General features: G+C 29.5%; 2 protein-coding genes across 2 annotated transcripts in view; one reads left to right on the plus strand and one right to left on the minus strand.

Moving 5' to 3' along the window:
* The window catches only part of LOC136980973 (transmembrane protein 50A), a 240695-nt gene that overhangs the window by 208383 nt on the left and 11886 nt on the right, over window positions 1–20426 (plus strand). The window lies entirely within an intron of this gene.
* On the minus strand, window positions 1135–20404 carry Ppox (protoporphyrinogen oxidase). Its single transcript, XM_067277168.1, has 10 exons — window positions 20258–20404; window positions 20038–20172; window positions 17727–17975; window positions 16567–16714; window positions 11407–11600; window positions 9537–9597; window positions 6694–6812; window positions 5864–5977; window positions 2151–2300; window positions 1135–1814 (listed from the first exon to the last, which is right to left on the minus strand). The coding sequence occupies exons 1-10, from the start codon at window positions 20345–20347 to the stop codon at window positions 1641–1643; spliced, it is 1434 nt and encodes a 477-aa protein (XP_067133269.1). The 5' UTR covers window positions 20348–20404; the 3' UTR covers window positions 1135–1640.

Here is a 20426-nt window from a genome sequence, read left to right on the forward strand (position 1 = left end):
TGACACGATTAGACCCATGGAAACATTGTATGGCTAGTTTATTATGGGTCACCGGTAAATCCGTGCAAAAAAAAATCTTGTTTTAGCCCAATCCCCGAAACTTGTTAACTGAAGTCCGAATTTTTTTCTCCAACCGATTCGGGTTCCATTATCTTCTACAGGAAGCTGGAGATTTTTATTCGGGCCCGGAGAAAATTTATTGGGGTACGAACTACCCTGTTTCCCCAATAATAAGGGGAAATATTACAATTGTGGGGGGGGATACGTTTCCACGTTGTAAGAAATCGCGTTATACGGGACAGATCAATTTTGTAAATTGTAATGTACAACCAATATTAACAAAACGGCATCGTTGGAACTTATTTGTTGACACTTCCGATAGTGAATAAATGTTAAATAGTGAAGTGCATAATTTTATTTTAAGTTAAATAAAATTATTTTCCTCTTATATCTTTAAATGAGTATGTATTATTATTTTTTTATAAACCGCTACTTCTTTAAACTATCGGCTTCACTATTCATATATAAACAACAGGTAAGTGTATACATTTGCTTTTCGGAACAAAAAATCAAACTATGCGAAAATGTTACATTTATCTTATGCGTTATACGGGACTGTTTATCGCGCTGTATGAGTACTAGTCGCAATTTTATTGTCGTGTTGTACGAATTCGCGTTTTACGGGAGTCTACTGTATTAACTTTTGCTCCCAAAGATGCGCTTGGTCTTATTTTTCGTATGGTATGGCGGCTTCTGGCCACCGGGAGCAGCTCACCACTGCAGGGACAGCGCAAGGTATGGCGGCAGGCGACGGGCCTCTTGATGCCTTGCCTGCACATTTACAAGTGACGGCCACGGAAGGGAACATCGGGGTTGGTGATAGGTGACGATCTTCGTGTCCTGCATGCAGCTGCTCTGCAACGGACGGTGCAGGTAGGGGATAACGGCGGCAGGCTAAAAAGAATCACAGCTACATGCTCTGGTGTTCTGTTTGGCAGGCATGCTTCCAAATGAAAACTTTGATAGCTCTTACTTTCCGGGGAAGCCTTATATTTAGCAATTCAGCAAAACCTCTACTAGGTCTTATTTTCGGGGAAACACGGTACCATGGGCCCATAAATTTGTCTTACAATATTATAAACAATATTATTGTTATTTTTAATAATAAAAATGTGTTCATTTATTACAAAAAAAAAAAAAAAAGCAAAAGGTCCCTAGAGCTGTGGTTCCCAATCTTTTTGAAGTCGGAGAACACTAAACTTTGACATTTTTTTCCGCAGAACACTTACATCAGCTTTAAAGCAGGGTTGGCAAACCTTTTTGAAATCAAGAGTGCACTTGGTCTAGTAAAGACATCATTGGCATTTGCAGATAATGTTCCCATACAAAAATTATTGTACATTCTTTGATTTTTCCTTTGTAACAATTCTTAATTGTATATTTGACTTTTTCCCGGAATACTTGAAGTGGCTTCGTGGAGCACCCGTGTTCCGCAGACCACAGATCGAGAACTGTGACCCTAGAGTTGCGGGGACCTGCTCTCAAGGGTCCGGATCTTCTTACATCAAATAGATACTGAATTTGGAGTGAACTATAAGTTTTTTAAGACCATAGCTGAGTAGTAATAATGCAGTAAATGTTCATCTCTTTAAATAACTTTCTACACTTTTTCTTGAATTAAATATACAGTCATTCACTCCAACTCCTTCGTAAGATGCTCCAAGTAAACTTAAACGTAATTTATTTGTTGTTATAAATTCATTCAATTTGTTAATGATAGAATAATGTCCTACTTTATACTGAGGAATGCAGTTCTAAAAAACAAAACAAATCAAATTTAATATAATTCAATGAATCATTAAGATTTAAGCATATTAAATTCTTATCTAATTATTATGTTTGTTAATTCATTAATTATTAATTTAGATTAATTAAATTTAAAAAGGCTAAAACAAAAAAGGTAGAAAATCTGTGTTGCTATTCATACTACCCAATTGTAATAGTCCAGTATATTATGTTGCTATTGGAAATCAAACAATCCACTATATTATACTGGGTTAATATAGTGAATTGTTTGATTTTCAATAGCAACAAAATATTTATTGATATCCAGTTTATATAAAATATAATTTATATTCAAAATTTTGTACCTTATAAATAGTAACAAAATGTCTCACTGGAGATTCTTTTATGCCAAGATGATTTTCAATTTCATTTTTTGCAGTATCTAAGAGCATATCAGAAGACACTTTATCTACATTTCCAAAAAGATTACTAAACCAATGTCCTCCCATCATACACTAAAAAATAAATATTTATAATGCATTTTTATATTTGTTAAATATATCATATTGAGATATATTATAGATTAATATCAATTATAATTCAGATTAAAAAGTTAACTTAATATTGTTAAAACTTTCTCTATTAAATTAATATGAAAAAAAACAAACAATGGTTACCAAGCTTCATTCATTTCAGGTTTATTGTTTATGTTATGTTCTAGATAACTTGATCTTAAATCTCATTTTAAAAATGCTATATATATATCATATAAGAATATATAAAATATTCACATATGTTAATTGTAATCTTTTCATTGTGTGGAATGTGTGTAAAATTTTATATTGATATACAGGGTGTCTGGAATAAGACAAACATTTTAAATTGCTGCCAAAATTTAATGCATATGTTACCGCTAAAGCTTGAAAGCCATTAATGTGTACATTACCTAGCTAATCTGCAGATTAACTTGAGTGATCCATTAAAGTTTTGAAAATTGTTCCATTTCTCAAATTATCTAGGTAATGTGCAGATGATCTAGGTAATCTGCTTATTACCTACTAGACACTAAGTAAAGTGAAAATAAGATCTTTGCTGAAACAACAGCAACATTTCTGTATGCTTAAATTAACATAATGTTATTTATTTAATTTCCAATATCTAAAGAATCAAGTTAATACAATCAAACAATCACAACAAATTAGTTGATAGAATCAATTATCAATCAATTAAAAAATGGTAATACAAAAAATCAAATGGTTTAAAATATTATTACAATTAGGGAAATGAATTTGCAAAACATATGATAAAATTGTGCTTACTTATTAGTGCAATCTAAAGATTGGTGACACTTTGAGTTACATAGCAATTGGTTTTTGCCACAAGCACACCTATTTGTGGTACATTTAGATTTGCAGCCACATTTTCTGAAACCCTGCCCAGTACCAAGGTCTTATTTTATTGCTGTTTGACGTAAAGATATTTCTACAGCAGGGACATCATCTTTTGTTAAAAATCTCTCTTTACAAACACTGAATTCAGATTTTGCATACAATTGTTTTAAAATACCCGTTTTAGTACCAAGTTTATAAAAACCATCCTCTGTTTTACTAAGAACCACAGCTAAAATTGAGCATGCATCAGTTTTTGCTCTGTCTTCTTCGGGAAGTAGTAGGGAAAGGAAATGAGAGAAACAAACTTCTGAACTTTAACGATACAGAAGCCGTTAATGTGCAGATTACCTAGGTAAAATGCAGAAAACTCTTAATTTCACATGTTAACAGATCAACTTAGTTAATCTGGAGATTAGCTAGGTACTGTACATATTAACGGATTTCGAGCTTTAGCGATAACACATACATACATACATACAAGAAAGACATTGGCCGTACACGAAGTGTTTAGCTGGCAGAAAAGAGGGTAAGGGAAAGGAGAGGGAAAGGAGGAGGGAAGAGATAGACAGTAGAGAAAAGGTAGGATCCCTCTGAACAGTGTACATAAGGCTACAGTACCCTCTATGTTTGATGTTGGCATGCAAGGCCATAGTCCCCAAAGGGTCTAAAAGAAAACCTGAGTGTAGCAAACACCAATAATTGAGTGCTGCCACAAATAGCTAAGTGTAGAAGTTAATGCCAAGTAGCTGTTAGTAGGAAGACTTATATCTACTTAATACTAATAAAACTGAATGCGATTGCAAATCTTAAAACTACTTAACAGCTAGACAGATACCACGAAAAGATAATGAACACAATGACAAACTATACAAGACAAACAAACCAACAAAGACAAATGAGACAACCCCAAAAAATACTTTTTTTTAATTTATTTATTTATTTATTTGTTTTTATATATTAACTTACTCACTAACTAAACTAACCTACTATAACCTAGGATAAACCTAACCAGATGACTAAAGCTAACAAACCCTAATCTAACTTACAACTAGGACCAACCAAATTTAGACTGAAAAAGAAGAGAGAAAATAAGAATTAAAAAACAAAGTTGGCTATATACCAACAGTTGAAACACAGCAAGGGAAAGCTAATTGCCATCTGTGCCCCCAGAGTGAATGCTCTCAAGAGCTCCACTGAGAGATATGAATGAGAGTAGATGATGAAACATTGTATGCGTTTGAATGAGTTGGCACAGGTTGAAAAGCTAGTCGTACCCTTCAAAAATAGCAGCTCTCATTAAACTATCCCTAATGTGATTGTACCTATTGCAATGAAAAATTAAGTGCAGTGGTGTTTGGTCCTCCTAAATACCACAATTGCATTGTGGATTATAGCTTTAAAATTTGTATTTTTACGTATGAAATATATAGTACATCGATGAATTTGTTCAAAACAATGATGTACTTATCAATATTATTAGTAGACTTTTTCTGACTGTAGCTGTTTTTTGTAATTGAATGGATTTGTAAAATGTACATAAGATGGCATTAGCACTATCAGAAATTTAGGAATTCATTTTGTATTTTGTATTGATGATTTTTGTATTGATAATGTCTAAAAAGTATATAAACTGTATAATATCATATAAACTATACAGGTTTAAATAATAACGAAGTTACGTGGCTTATTTGTATTTTTTCAATCTCAGTTAGGCCTAAATCATAATCGCGACATTTTGTCAGATAAATCAATATAATCAGCACTATATTTGTTGATTTTTTATTAATGAATTTGAACAATTATTAGTTAGTATGTTAATGCGCCATATATAAACTTTACTTATACATAAAAAATAAAACGACTCAATATTCGCTTGCAAAATATGGCACCAAAACTCCGAATCAGACAATGATCGTGACTGGACAAAATCACTGATATTTCAAATTTCTGAATAAATAGTGCCCATTACTTATTAACAGACACACTAAAATACACAAAGAAATCGTATTTTCATTGCTGAAAATGTATTGTTACGTTTTGAAGCTAGAAATTACAGGATATATCGACAAACATAATATTACGTTTTTGCATTTTGCGAAGGAATGCGTAAAATGTAATATTACGTTTCTAGCACGGTAAGTGTTAATTAGTGGCCAGTGCTAACAACAGTCATTCATGGCATATGAAATGACTTCAATTTTACTTCTATTAATTAATGTAGTACATCAAGTTTATAATTGTACATGCTGTCCTATGATGATAGAAGAAAGCTTTATTTTATGTTAATTTAAACAATTTTAAAGTGTAAAACTTGTTAAATTAAAAGAATTAAATATACATGCTAGTGGGCAATAATTTTTGGAAAAATTCTGTATATGTTCTGGGGAATTTTTGGTCCTTAAATTATTCTACACTTCTGTTTGGAGCTAACACAATTATAAATTAATATGTATATTGACTACAGTAATATGAAATTTAAAGTCCATCAGAAATGACAGAAACTGCTAAGTTATATTTAAAAATTTTAAAATTTGATCATTTCATAAATGTTAACCGAAAAAATTAAATCATAATTATAAAATACTTAAAATTTCTTAAAAGTAGAGATTTATGAATTCTTTTGTATAAAATCACAATATATAAATTTTAAATGACACAGTAATTTAAAAAATATATCAGATACATACTGTAAGCCTTGTTTTATTCCTAGTTTTCCCATTGTGTTCTGGAAAACAACAGGAATCAAATACAACTCCTAATAACTTTGAATTCTGATTTGATGGCACTAAAAACCCAAATCCCTAAAATTAAAAAAAAATTGAAATAATATATTTAATTCAAAACTCAAAAGTATTATATTATTTTTATTATAAAACAAAATTTATTAAAATAATAATCATTATTTTTATTAAAAAATTAAAATTAAGTAGAACATCTGCTAGGTTTACTCAGTTATCATTAAAAGAATTGCAAATTCTTTAAAATAAAATATAACTTATGTGTAGAATCAAAACAGAACAAATTGTTCATGTGTAAACTGGAAAACTATCTTTTGAATTGATATTTAACTAATCTAACAATATTGAAAAAATTCTTTTTAAAGTAATAAAAACAATATAAATGATTATTGTTAATTTACAGTCACTTTCAATAAAATTTTTTTGTTGAAAGTATATTTACATAAGGCTACTCATAACTATAAAAGTTATTTATTTATTAAAATTTGTGGAAATAAAAATACTTGATGTTTAACAAGTAATGTTTAGGAAAAAAGTTAAAATTCTCATAAAAATCATTATTTAAAATATTTTTGTAAAGAAAAAATTAGAAGATACAATGAACTAAAAGTTTTTTAAAATAAAAGCATTTTTCTAAATCAGAAATTGTCTATTGAATAGTGAAAATTAATATCATTTTTCTTCTTATCTAAAGATGTAATATTTTCTGATTTAATGTTCAAAACACTATTAATACATTACCATTAACTAATAATAGACATATAAATAAAATTTTTTACCTCTTCTTTTAAACAATTTCCATCATATTCAAGATTGACTGTACCAACATGCACTGTTGAAATACTTGAAAGCAGATTAGATAACTGAGGATACTGTTCAGAAACTATTTGTGAAAGAGCTAGTAATGAGAAAAAAAAATTAATAAATATGATTATCTAAACAACATATAGAATTCATTTTATATTAAATAAGTAAAATTTTCTATATTGCACTGATGTTTATTCACTGAGGTGTTTTATTAAGGCTAAATATGACTGATTAGAAAAATTGTCATTAATATAAACTTGGTTTTCTATTAATAATCGTAATATAAAAAATTTATCTAAGTTATATAATTACTTAATTTTTAAACGTCTATAGATAATCCATTTACAGCAGGACTTAATTCAGTAACTCATTCAAACTGAGTGGATACATTTCCAGTTATATCAAAGAGTAACTGGCATAAAAATATATTCACTCTGCTTGAAACTATCATCTTGTCTTGCATTAGATAAAAATGAAAAATGTTAATTTATCTTCACATTTTAATTTTATATAAATATTTTATATAAATATTTTTTTATAAATATTATATTTATAAGCACAAACTGAGTCAGTAGAGAATATAAATCAATATTTGGATCCATGCATATAATAAGGAACCAGTAGATGAGATTTTTGATTTACATGACTGGATAAAAATTTTACTAAAACATTTAATTTACTTAAAAAAGCATATGGTAATGATACCACATCCTAATCAGAAATATATAAACAGTGCTTTAAAGAAGACCATGAATTGATAAAAGACAATTCCCATCCAGGTAAGCTGTTTAAGTAAAAAATGAAGAAATTATTTCTCAAGTTCATGAAAAGATCAAAACAGACTGCAGACAATAGATGATTTGGTCAACATTTTGGGAATAACACAAAACTCTGTATATACCATTCTTCACAAAGACCAAAAAAAAAAAACTGCATTATGTCTGTTCCCATATTGTTCTGAAGGAGTTAATAAATGAGCAAAATGAAAGATGCACTCTCATTGGCAGGGAATTAACAACATAAATTAACAACAGCTGATAAAGATCCACATATTTTAAACAATGTGACTATTGGTGTTAAAACTTTGTTTTTCTTTTGAGACTCACAAAGCAAACATGCTATATCATATAAATGAGCTTCTTCATCAACATAAAAATGAATTATCTTCACAAATCATAATTTTTTCATGTAAAAGGCCCAGTAAATTACAAGTTTGTTCTCAATAGCATACTGATTAACAAGAAGTCTTATACTGATACACACATACTGTGATGCAGTAAGATAAAAAATGGCCTTGTCTCTGGCAAGTAAAAAGCTGTGTTGTCCAACATGACAATATTAGCATATGCTTGCACAATTGGTAAATATCAACAAAACACTATTTCCAGACTGCCCTTACTCGCTAGACCTCATTCCTACAGACTTTCATGTCTTTACCAAAATGAAAGATCTACTGAAGGGCTGCAGATTCAATCAGCTAAAAAAGGTAAAAAGTGTTGTGATAAATTACATGCTAGAAGATGACACACAATAAACTACAAGACTTTTAATAAATAATAAGTGATCTTTGGCAGAAGTATATAGCTACAGAAAGTATTTATTTTAAAGATAGTTTTCTGTAAAAACTTTAAATGTAACTTTATTACATTAATAGTACAAGTTTAGTTTATTTTTGACTCTACTATGTATAAATTCAAAATAGCAAATATAATATTTCACTGTTATATAATTTTTGAATAATCCAAACAAGTTGATATTAAAAACAACCTCTAGTATTTTTTATGTTGAATCTGACAGTAATCTGAATCCCTTTATACAGAAGTATGTTTATCGTTAATGTCATTATAAAAAAATGGATAATGTGCTGTTTGGACAAATTTTGTTTTTTAAATATTTTTTTCTTTATATGTTATTAAATATTCTTTATATGTTATTAAATATCTTTATATGTGTGTAAGGTTGACAGTTTTATTTGACAACAGCAATCAAGCCTGAGCAGTTAACCTATGCAAATCTACAGAATAATTACATAATATAGAACATGCCTTGTTAAAGGTCAACGTTATATGAGTTTGGGATGACAAGCAAAAATAATTTGTCATCATCAACAATGCATTTATTTAGAAAAAATTTATGGTCTACATTGAATAATTTTTTTTCATGTATTATCATGCCTGATAATTTGGACATATGGAGAGAAAGGGGGAAAGAGAATAACAGATTGTCTCACCTGTGTTTAATAATTTATTAATAGGTTATAACAAATTTTTACAACTGACTATTAAAATTCAAATTTTATAACTTGAATGACAAGATTTTCCATCAATCCTTTTATATTGGTTGAATTGTACAAAATTAAATTAAACTAATCTGGGTGAAGGTTTCTAAATTTTTGATCAGTCTGAATCTAGGTTATTAGTTCCTAGTTTGTTGGGAAGAGAAAAAATAATAATAATCATAATTATCTGGTAAAAAAGTCTTGATAATGATGGAAGCTGTCATCCATAAGGATGTTAGGCTTGAGTGAAAGTTACAGAATTTAGAGAGTAAAATAATTAATAAAAATAAAATTATAGCAAAATAAATCAGTATTAGATTCATTCAAAATTTTGGATCCCTCATTTATGTAATATATATGTTATATGTTTAAAATAAATTGTTTGTTTGATAATATATCTTCAAATGTTTCAATAAGATTCAGATATTTAATTTAAAATTATTAAACATTTTAAAAATAACATTCCTTAAACAAAACTATACGATATGAAATATTGGCACTAAAATATGAAAAGAATTTGATATTAAATTAACTTACATTGAGATGGAATACAAGAAAATACATAATCAGCTTCAATTGTATTTTCTGATGTTATCACCTATAAAAAAATTTATAAAATAAATAAATTTAATAAACTATTAAAACTAAATTTTAATACTTTTTAAAATTTAATGGTGAAGTAATAAAATATAATAGATTTAGTTTTTAATAATATCTATCAATTAGATATTATTACATTATATGATGTGAGGACCCGAATATAAGAATAACGAGATTCGATTTAAATTTTTTATTTTATTTGCCAACCATTTTTCGAAAGTTAGGGTTAAATCAAACACAGAAACAAAAAACGGAAAAACACCTGACAAATTTTCTCGTAAAAATTAATCATAAACCATCGTTCCCACGGTAATACTTCCTTGTAGAAGATGAGTTAACTGTTGAAAAATAATTATATCATGTAATTCACCATTGGTCAAAAAGGACTTCCACCCTTGACGTACTTCACAAAATCTCGAACTCGAGATCCCAAAATAAAAGGAAAACAAACGATGACGCAACTGGAAAAAAGTTTCGACAATTGTCCAGTGATTGTGTGTGTGCCGTGGACTATCATCTCCCGCCATTGAAGCCGTCCATCCCAATATTCTTCAGTCCATTTGACTCTTATACCCTAGCGAACTTTTGTTCTTCGGACTTTATCTACAAATCTCAGGATCACTAAGGTATTTATCCTACTCGCGATGTTTTGTAAACTCTCTCTCTCCAGTCAATCGAGACGCGGTTCAATAATTTGATTCGATGATATAAATAATATTTCCAAATATGTTAATTGATGTATTTCATATCAATCCCAAAATAAATGGGTATTTTTATTTAACTATAGAAGAGTGTGCGTTTCTTCCTCCATTGCCATTATCCGGCATCCCACATTCCGAAAATAACGCGTATCTATCCGCGAGAAATTTGATAGATTGGTGTCAGTTCCTGACGTGAACAGGATCCTATGATCCTCATCCATAAATAAACATTGACCGCTCGATCCCTAGTCATCCTTTCAACAAACGAGATCGAACCTCAAGGTCTTGTGCCGTTAAGAGGTAGAGAAGGTAAGAATCATCTTCCACCTCCTACCCTCGGTTAACCTCACAATTATAAACAACATCTTATATAGGGAATTGATTCAAAATTTTAATCTATATATTCAACTACTGACACTGGATATACATAAATAAGCATTACACATATAACCCATATCCAGCAAGAAAATATAAAACAAGAAAGCAAACATTTTCATCTATGCTCAATCATTCTCAGGCTAACTCCTAGAGCTAGTCTGATGAAGATTGTTCAATATGGATGAAAACGTTAGAACCCAGTATGAAATTTAAGTACTTTTCAATCAAACTATCTGTAATGAATAAATGCAAATCAATATCAGAAATTAAGTTCTAAAGGTTATTCTTTTTATATCTACAGATTAAATACGTATAACAGGCATGCAAGTATTTATGTACATAAGTATGTATGTAAAATTTTAAAAAAATTGTAATCTTATTGTAAAATTTATAAATTTCATAATGTAACTAAGATGTTTATATCCATTTTAAAGATTATTTTAACAGTTATATTTTCTTGACTTGAGTAAAAGTAACAAAATCTTATTCCACATAATTGAATCTATTGAAGGAAAGTTGGAAAATGTAATTATTAGTTTAAACATTTTTCAGTCAGTTTTGTACATTTAAATTTAAAATTATATTAGTTTCCTATGTTATTTTTTATGACTAAAAAAATTCAATAACTAAAATTAAATGAATAAGATTTCTATATTTATAACAATAGTTTATAACTAATTTTTAACTGAAAAAAATGAATACACTATTTAAATATATAAAAATTTCACCTTTGCTTTATTATTTTCAAATATTATTTTCTGACATTCAATGTTATTGCATAAAGAAATTAATTCATTGTTCTCTAAAAAATTCAAGAGAGACTTAGGTAAAAAATATAAACCATCATTAAATGTCCACATTGTCCAACCTTCTTGTTTTGCTTTAAAAATTAATTCACTTTTTACTTCTAGTGGATTTAATTCTAAAAATATACAAATGAATAATTTTACAAATTTATACTTCAATTTTATATTAATCTTTCATTTTAAATTTTAAATATAAAAATAAATTAAATTTACAGATAATTATTAAACAGTTAATGTACTTTATCTTTCTTTAATTAATACTAACAGACATACCTGACCTGACAATGCTCAGGTTAAAAAAAATGCAAGTGAACTTTTAATATGGTTACCATAGGATAATAAACACAAAAATTGTTTATACAGTTACTTATTTTTTAAACATACGAGGGTGAATTTTTTCAACCTTCAATGGTCCATAAAACAAAGGCAAGTGTAAATAACAAAATGAATTTATTACCAAAAGTTAGGTACAAACATGGTTACTTTTTGACATAATCACCATGAAGATTGAGGTATTTGTCATATCTGTGGATGGGCCTTTCCATCCCCTCTTCATAGAATGTTGCCGCCAGTGACTTGAGATAGGGCCTAACATTGTTTTAAAGATTGTCATTAGTCTCGAACCTCTGCCCTCCTAGCCTCGTTTTTAGTTCAGGAAAGAGGTGGAAGTCACTCAAAGCTGAATCAGGGCTGGATGCTGGGTGTTTAAAAAGTTCCAACTAGGTGGAAGTCTGAAAGGTGAAAGTCTTCACACCTTTAATGTGTGATGACTTGCCCCTAGGAGGCAGCAGGAACTTCATTGATAGTTTCTTCTAGTTTGTTTCTAATATTTTTGGAACGGATTTTGCTTCCCACCTGAACTCAAACCTTTCATTTCAAATAAGTCCAGAAATCCAGAATACCAATTCCCATTGTCTCAAGTTCTGCTAAAATATGTAACCATCATTGTTTGGGTAATTTTGTTTCATGTATGGAACCAGACAAGCTTTGATACACTCCTTAATACATTATTTCAGAATTAAATCCACCCCTTGAGGTCATATAAAAAAGGCCTAGAGGGTCTCTTTGGTCCTGCCACCATCCACACCTGGATCTTTGATTTAAATTTTTCTTTCTTTTGGATTTTAAGTTTGGTTTAGATTCTTTCCTCTTCTTCTGGAAGTATTTGAATTTACTATTACAGGTAAAGTGACAGTAAGTCTCATCATCCATGATTATATCTATTTTAAATGGCTTTTCTCTTATCCCTTTGAAAAGAATTGTCAAACACCAAAATTACTTTTTGTTCTAATCTGGGATGACTTTAAGTGCTGATTTCTAAGATTTTTCTTCATACCGAAGGGCCTTAACAATATGCTTCATCATTTTGTCCAAATTTAGCACCTTGCTTAATTCTTCTGCTACTTCTTTACTGATCACACACGCTTAAATCTACAAAGAGAATTTTGTTTAGGACTTTTGAAAGGAATACTTCTGCTTACAAATCACTCAAAATCTCTTTATAATCCAGCATAAGGAATGTTAGGCGTATTCTTGATGCACTCAATTAAATTAATGCCACAAAATATGAGAAAGTTGGTCACTGAAGTGGTATAATGAGCAGAAGTCAGAAGAGCACTTTCATATGTCTGTAATGCTTGTCAATGAAAGGATCAAACACTTCTTCAAACATTCCTCAATATACACTGTTATATGTCCCCCAGAAATGAAAGATTCCAAAATGTTTCCAAAAGTGTCCAGACATTGCCAAACAACCTATTTCTTTGGGAATAGTTTTGTCCTTTTGCTTTGTCATTGAATTTGAAGTCTTCTGAAACATCAGCTGCATTCTGGGCATGGTAGAAACGGCATCCTGAAATGTTGGTTGGGTCTTGAGGCACCATCAATAAGAATGACCTTTCCCTGAGTTTTTTTTTCAAATTTGTCTACATGCAATTTTTGTACACAATTCTTGATTCCCTGAGTACTTTGATGCTGTGGTTTTAAACTACCTTTTTATGTCCAATTTTTCAACTTTAATCACAACTAGAGTTGATCAGGCCAGCTTCTTTAGTCCTACAGCTGCAGCAGTTAGTGATGTGTTGAATTTCAATTTGAAAGATTTACTGACCATATTCTACAATTTGTCAGTTATCTTAGGTGTTCAACTGGATAGTAAAGTGCTGATCTATGTGCTTTTTCAGTAAAGTACTTCACAACATGTTTAGTGAGAGCTTTATGTTCAGTTTGCTTCATTTTAAGTTTGAGCACATCCAAATGTTGATTTAATGAAATTTGAACATAGAATATGTCAGTGCATGTGTATGTTGCATTTGACACATTGATGCTTTCTGCAGCAAGTAAAATTTTGAAACCAAATTATGTTAATTTACTTCTTGACCATCCCTTAATTAAAATTTATGGTTAATGTGAGCTTAGGTATACAAAATGGCGGCACTTCCGATAATCTCGAAAACAATGACTAAATACGTACGAGGTAGAGGGAGCTGCTAATGATTGTGGTGTTTTATGCAAATTAATTATTGAAACGCCCTTTGTGAACGGACGAGGTAGGAGTATTGGAGTTCTTGCGTTAATGCTAATTTTCAGGTATTTAAAACTCATAATTTTACTTAATTTTTATTTATTAATAGGTATTTGTCAAAAATGGATACGATTAATATTAATTCCGAAGCATTTTGGGCCGAATGCACCTCTCTATCATTTTTTCAATTATTTGAATCAGACTTTTTTGAATTAAGTCTTGATGCTAGGATTGATAAAGGGTTTAAATTAGCAGTAACGTTGGGAATACAGCACGTACAGGATGTGTGTAAAAAGTGTTCTAATTTATGTAAAATAATTTATCGAATTGACAGAGAATCTTGTGTTATGCGATGTCAAACGTGTAGAAGTAATTTTTCAGCTTTTGACGGAACATTTAAAGGAAAATGCGGCAAAATCCCATGGAATCGAATTATTTCGTTTATGTGGCATTACGTTGGTTTAGATTGCTCTACTACAACAGCTGCCCTAGCCTCAGGTATTTCTAATAGAGTTGGAATAGATTGGTCAAACCACATCCATTTTGTAATGATGGTGGCTATGCATAATTTAACTACATTTAAAATTGGCGGACCAAACAAAACTGTAGAAATAGACGAAACAGTCATATGCAAACGCAAATATGAAAAAGAACGGAAATTGAAAAGTACGAAATGAGTTGTCTGTGGAATATGCAGAGAAGATAGGAATTGCTTTATTTGTCAAGTGAATGATCGGTCCGAAATTACCTTAAACTGGATTATTTCTAAAATTGTTAACTCAGGGAGTAGTCTTAACAGACGAGTGGAAAGGTTATACGAACATAGACGACCTGCAAGGGATTGAAATTGAACATCGAACGGTTAACGATTCAGAAAACTTTGTTAATCCAACTACAGGCGATCACATGCAAAACATTGAAAGACTCTAGGGTTATTTAAAAAATAAAAAAAAACCTGCCGAAACATTATACCGACGATTTATCCGATTCCTACATGTATGCATTTATGTACAAGAAGTTTTTAAATTGGCCATCCAAAAAACCTGGCGAAAGATTTTATTTATTCATACAACATTTACGGAAGATTTTTCCTGGATCCAGAAGAAATTCTGATTGGTTAGAACCGGAGACTGTTCCTGCCGCTCCTGTTTCTACTAATAAGAAATAATTAAAAAAGGAAACAAGCAAGAAATGCGATGTTACAAAAAAGTGTGACAAAAACACTAAGAAAAAACGAAACCAGACCAGTCCGTCAGAATCAACTGTTGTAGAAAGCAAGCGTAAGAAAAAGGGAAAAGAAGTATCCTAACGTAAATTATTTTTTTCAATTTAATAATTACTATTTTACGTAAAGTAGATTTAAAATAGGGATTTAGTATCTAGTAACTCGCGACAACTAATTTGCATAAATATTTTCACCGATAGCCGTAATCAAGATGGCAACGGCTAATTTGCATAAATATTTTCACCGATAGCCATAATCAAGATGGCGTCACTTCCGGCCGCCATTTTGTATGCCTAAGCTCACATTAACCAAATTTATAAATAATTGATTTAATTGTTTTTATCATTAATGCTTAAGTTCATTATCTCAACAATAGTAAAATTTGTTATATTATCAACTAAAATAGCGAAGTTTAAAAAATAAGATTTTATCAGCATATATAAGAATTTAATTTAAAAATAAAAGTATAATGATAAAACATACTTCAAAATGAATCAATACAAAAAATGATTTAATTGTTATTTTCAGGGATATTTATTTATTTTGAAAGCATTCTGAATATATCTTGATAAATTTAGTACTATTTGCATTCTCAAAAAGCAAAATTCAAATAATGTGAGTTTCAAGTTTCTTCTAATAAATAGCTCTTCAATTTTATTCTAACACCAAAATAGAATTTTTCAATATTAATACCACCACTATTACTGCTATATAGAAAGTTTAGTGTTTGTTGATATGTTAGAAAATAACATACATTAAGTACTTTTTTTATTAAATGAAAATTTATTCTGAAAGTAAAATTCCTTTGCTTTTATTTTTTACTTTGAAATTCAATTTTTCTTGTTAAATCACTTTGATGTCATTCAATTTATCTGTAGATATGAAGAGAGAGAGAGAAAAAGATTTAATACAGTTTTAGAACTTCATATAGTGATAGCAAATTAATTTTGAATTCAGTAACTAATATTTTTTTATTGAGTTTGTTAAATTTTAATATTATGGGAATTTTTAATTAGCATTAATTTAATAGTGCAAAAAAAATAATTTAACTAATCTTCTGTTAATCAATCATCATTAATCTAAAATATTTTTTGGAATTTTGAAAGTGAGTTGTAAATGGCCTAGAAGCCAAGAACATTTCTGAATGAATCTTTTTGAATACCTCAAGAATTTTTGTCTATTACATTTTGTACTGTGGTGCCAAATTTTGTACACTTCCAGTATTCATAAAACTATATATTATATTAAATAGAAAATTCTTTAATTTATATTATAAAAATTTTATATTTCTTATATATAGTTCAAAATAAAATTTTTCTTAATAAAATATTACCTTTTTTCTGTCTTAACTGTCCAATTATTATAGATCCATAATTTTGTTCTAAATTAAATATATTAGAAATAAGAGATCTTGCACTTATTTCTCTTGCATCACCAGCAACAATACCACGACACACAGGATCAATTATATAATCAGCTATCTAACAAGAAAAGTTAAAATGTATTACATATACTGTAACCAATTGTTATTTTGTTGAATGATAAATGTTTGGATTTGTTTAAAACTAAATTATTTCATTATTTCACTAATTGCAAAGTTCAATAATTGATTACTTAAAAATCAATTTGAAATTCAAATCCAAATCAATTTTAAAAAATAAAGGCTGACAAAATAATTTTGGATTCTATTTCTTTATGTTATTGATAAAAATTAGTTTAAATTAATATTCAGATTTTAACATAAGAAAAACAATGTACTGGATAGTGTACTACTAATATATCATCCAGTACACTATATATACTGAATGATCTATTATCACTAGATATGAAAATAAAAATTTATTAAGAAAACTCAAAACTGAAAGTGTTTCTATATGCTATAACTATAAAATTAAATCCAATACCACTTATAACAATGATCTTTGGGTAATTTTGTTGTCAAACAATTCCTAGCTGTTAAATCACTTTAGATGAGAGAATATTTAAGTTATAAAATTATAAAATGAATATTTTCCATAAATATTAAGTAAGCATGCAAAAACAAAATTGTTGTATTTATATGTCTGATGATGTAACTATCAATATATTAGGTACATTACAAATTTTATCAGAATTTCAGATACAAATCAATGGTGATAAAAGATGGTTATTGCTCAATCATTGCTATTTCTAAATTTAAATTATGAGATATAATAATGAGATTAACTTCTAAACATTACTGCAATATTGTGTTTTACAATCATATAAAATATAGAGATTTAGATACATTACAAAAAAAAAAAAAAACATATATTTTTAAACTGTAGGAAGTGGCAAAAAATTTACATGGAAAAATCTGAATATTGAAATTATCATTAATATTGAAAAAAAAAAAAAAAAAAAATATATAAAAATTTCAGTATAATGGATTTTCTATTTTCTGCAAAGTAAAATAGCAATCAACTTAACATTGGTATTTAATGTACATGTAATTAGTATTTTAAAATATCTCACCTCCTGTCCAAATCTTCTTGACACAAAATTATGCAAACTCTCATCATCAATTTTCTTCCTCTTTGTTATAACATCATTTAATAGAAACCATATAAATGCTTTACTGAATGGAGGAATTCTTCTGAACAATTGCATGAAATTATTTGGCAGAGTGATAAGCTTATCATTTACTAAGATTAAACGTTTTCTTCCTGCAGGACTTGTTCTAGTGACAGGTAAAATGTTATTTGAAATTCCTAACTCTTCAGCCTAAATTTATAAAAAAATTAAATAATTTATAGATATGATATAAATCAAAATAATTCTGAATTATTGAAGAGTCATTAATTTCATAAATTATACTTTAAAAATTTTTTCCTAGCCAGAAAGTTTTCAAACTGGAAAACATTTAATTTAATCATATCATATTGCATTTTTTTAATTATCTATGAGTGATATCTATCATCTGTTAATTTTAAGTTGAAATTATCTTTTATATAAGTAGATATATTGATAATTCAACAATTTAGAATATTTTTCTTCAGTATTTTCTTTATTTCTGCTCTCTCTCTGCTAACAGTCTGTAATGATCCGACGCTCGACGCAGGTCCATGAGAGGCCAAAAATGTTCTATTTTTAACCATTTCCAATACACATTATTTACTAGAAGACTACATGCATGGTGTTTAGTTTTAATTTGCATACACTTCAGCTTTTGGAGACTCATAACTGATGGATATATATTTTTCATTGAGGACTTACTTTTATTGCTTTGATTTGTAAAATGTTACAATTTGTTGTGTATTACATGTCGAATAATACAGTTCTTACCATATTTGTCTGCATTCATCTGCAGTTCTCTCTATTTTCATACAAATGTCCTCCATCCTTAATCCTAACTTCTCTGTTCAGGATTGTGCTGCATAGTGCCAAAATTGCCACTTGACGATATTTTTATTAAAGTGGCGATAAAAATCCTAATCCATTTATTTCAAAATTCAGTGTGAAATTGAATCACAAAGCACGCTTCAGGAAAAACAGCAGAATGTCGAGCTCCCGTACACCACAGACCTAACGATTTCACGATGTAACACGGCAAGTTCGAGCAGGAAGGAAAGTGACATTGAGAACCGATGGCAATATTTTTGCAATGCCACCCACAGTTTCCAGATTGGGGATTTTTTTTATGGACTGACAGAAAATTTGGATAACTTTTTGGGATGACTTTTACTTTCTTAGTTGTTATATATAACAGAGGGAAAGTATGGCAGTCAAAAAATTGAGCTAGGACATCAAAAAAATTTGGGGGTAATTTCTGCATGTATGGATGTTAGTGTGCACATGCGTGTGTGTAGGGGGCCCCAATTTTGTTCTCCCTCTTTTAAGCTTAATAACTCCAGTGCCTTTTATTGAAAATTTCTGAAATTTTGCAGGGTGGTTTGTGTATTAGGGGGATTGATGCTATTAAATTTTGGCAATTAAAGGTTGTGGGGTGGGAGATAAAGGGTGTATCTCCAGTAGGTCAGACTTAATGACTATTTTACTCATTATTAGCATTTACAATTTTTTTTTATAAAACTCGTCACTACCCTAAAAATTAAGCTTTTTGCAATTTTATGATAGTTAAAAATATAAAAAGTTTTTTAAATAAAATGTGATAGAGGCAACACCAAAATTTTAAACATTGCTGGAGAAAGTCAAGCAACTTGTTTCTGGTTTTTTTTTACTCTGGTCCTTTTTCAGTAGACGATTTGATCGCAGTTTAAAAATTGTAATCAAATGCATTATTCAATTCTGAATAACATTCATTAAACAGTTATTTGAAAATTATTCCTATTTCTAAGTAACTGCTTGGTTTCTTTGCTTCCCAGAGTTCAAACCAATAAGGTTACCATTGCCTATATCAATAAGTAAAACTGGCAGCAAAAAGTAATTTAAAGTAGTGAAAAACTTAAAACAGGTGAAACAATTGACCGTTTCTAAATTTTTCCAGAGTGAGCCCTGTTCTGTAAATCTTATAAGACAAGAGCTCCATTTTTTCATATTATTAGTGAGGTTGAGGCCAAAGTTTTAAATGCGAAAATGTATACGTCGGACATTCAGCGTTGCTTTTCTGTAAGCCTAGAAGTTTGACAATGGCGTTTGTAATGTTGAGCAGGATTCCACTGACTTTCTAGACTTGCAGGAAAGCAGCGCCGAACATCCGACGTACACGTTTTCGCGTTTAAAACTTCGGCCTCAACCTCGCTATTATAGTGAAAAGAGTTTCAACTGAAAATTGATATACAAACACCAGAAATTACATTTGAATACGAATGAAAACAAATCTTACAAGTTTCAAAGTGTTTAGACCTGACAAACCAGCAGTTCTCAAACTTCTAGGCCCGTGTTCAAAGATAGTTTCATCGGGAAATTTTGTTGTTTTAATCAAACCTCCGTAAGTTTGACATCTTTCAATCAGCGTAATCTGAAAACATTCGTCATTAATAGCAAATTCTCACATGAATAATAACGATATTATACTCTAGTAACACGTCACGATTTATTATTACTTTTTTAATTGTGTTCCTTCCCAGTCTAGACAGGTAATAAGCGCACGAAAGGCCGCTAATTCCTCCACCTAAGACGACAATGTGACCCATTTATCTCCGATTTTCGGAGGCAGACGAACTAATGATTACATTTAACACTTTCCGGTAGGGTCGCTTTCGTCGAATTTTA

The sequence above is a fragment of the Centruroides vittatus genome, unplaced genomic scaffold (assembly GCF_030686945.1).
Source record: "Centruroides vittatus isolate TY-2023 unplaced genomic scaffold, ASM3068694v2 contig_738, whole genome shotgun sequence".
NCBI classification, from domain to species: domain Eukaryota; kingdom Metazoa; phylum Arthropoda; class Arachnida; order Scorpiones; family Buthidae; genus Centruroides; species Centruroides vittatus.

Bases quoted from the DNA above. Each gene is read 5' to 3' on its own strand.
- Ppox (XM_067277168.1), bottom strand. From the start codon at position 20,347: ATGGGTCACATTGTCGTCTTAGGTGGAGGAATTAGCGGCCTTTCGTGC. The intron at 2,301-5,863 runs GTATGTATCTGA...TTTATTTTTTAG, and splicing joins GGAATAAAACAAGGCTTACA to TGTATGATGGGAGGACATTG. The intron at 1,815-2,150 runs GTACAAAATTTT...TTTGTTTTTTAG, and splicing joins ATTTTGTTACTATTTATAAG to AACTGCATTCCTCAGTATAA.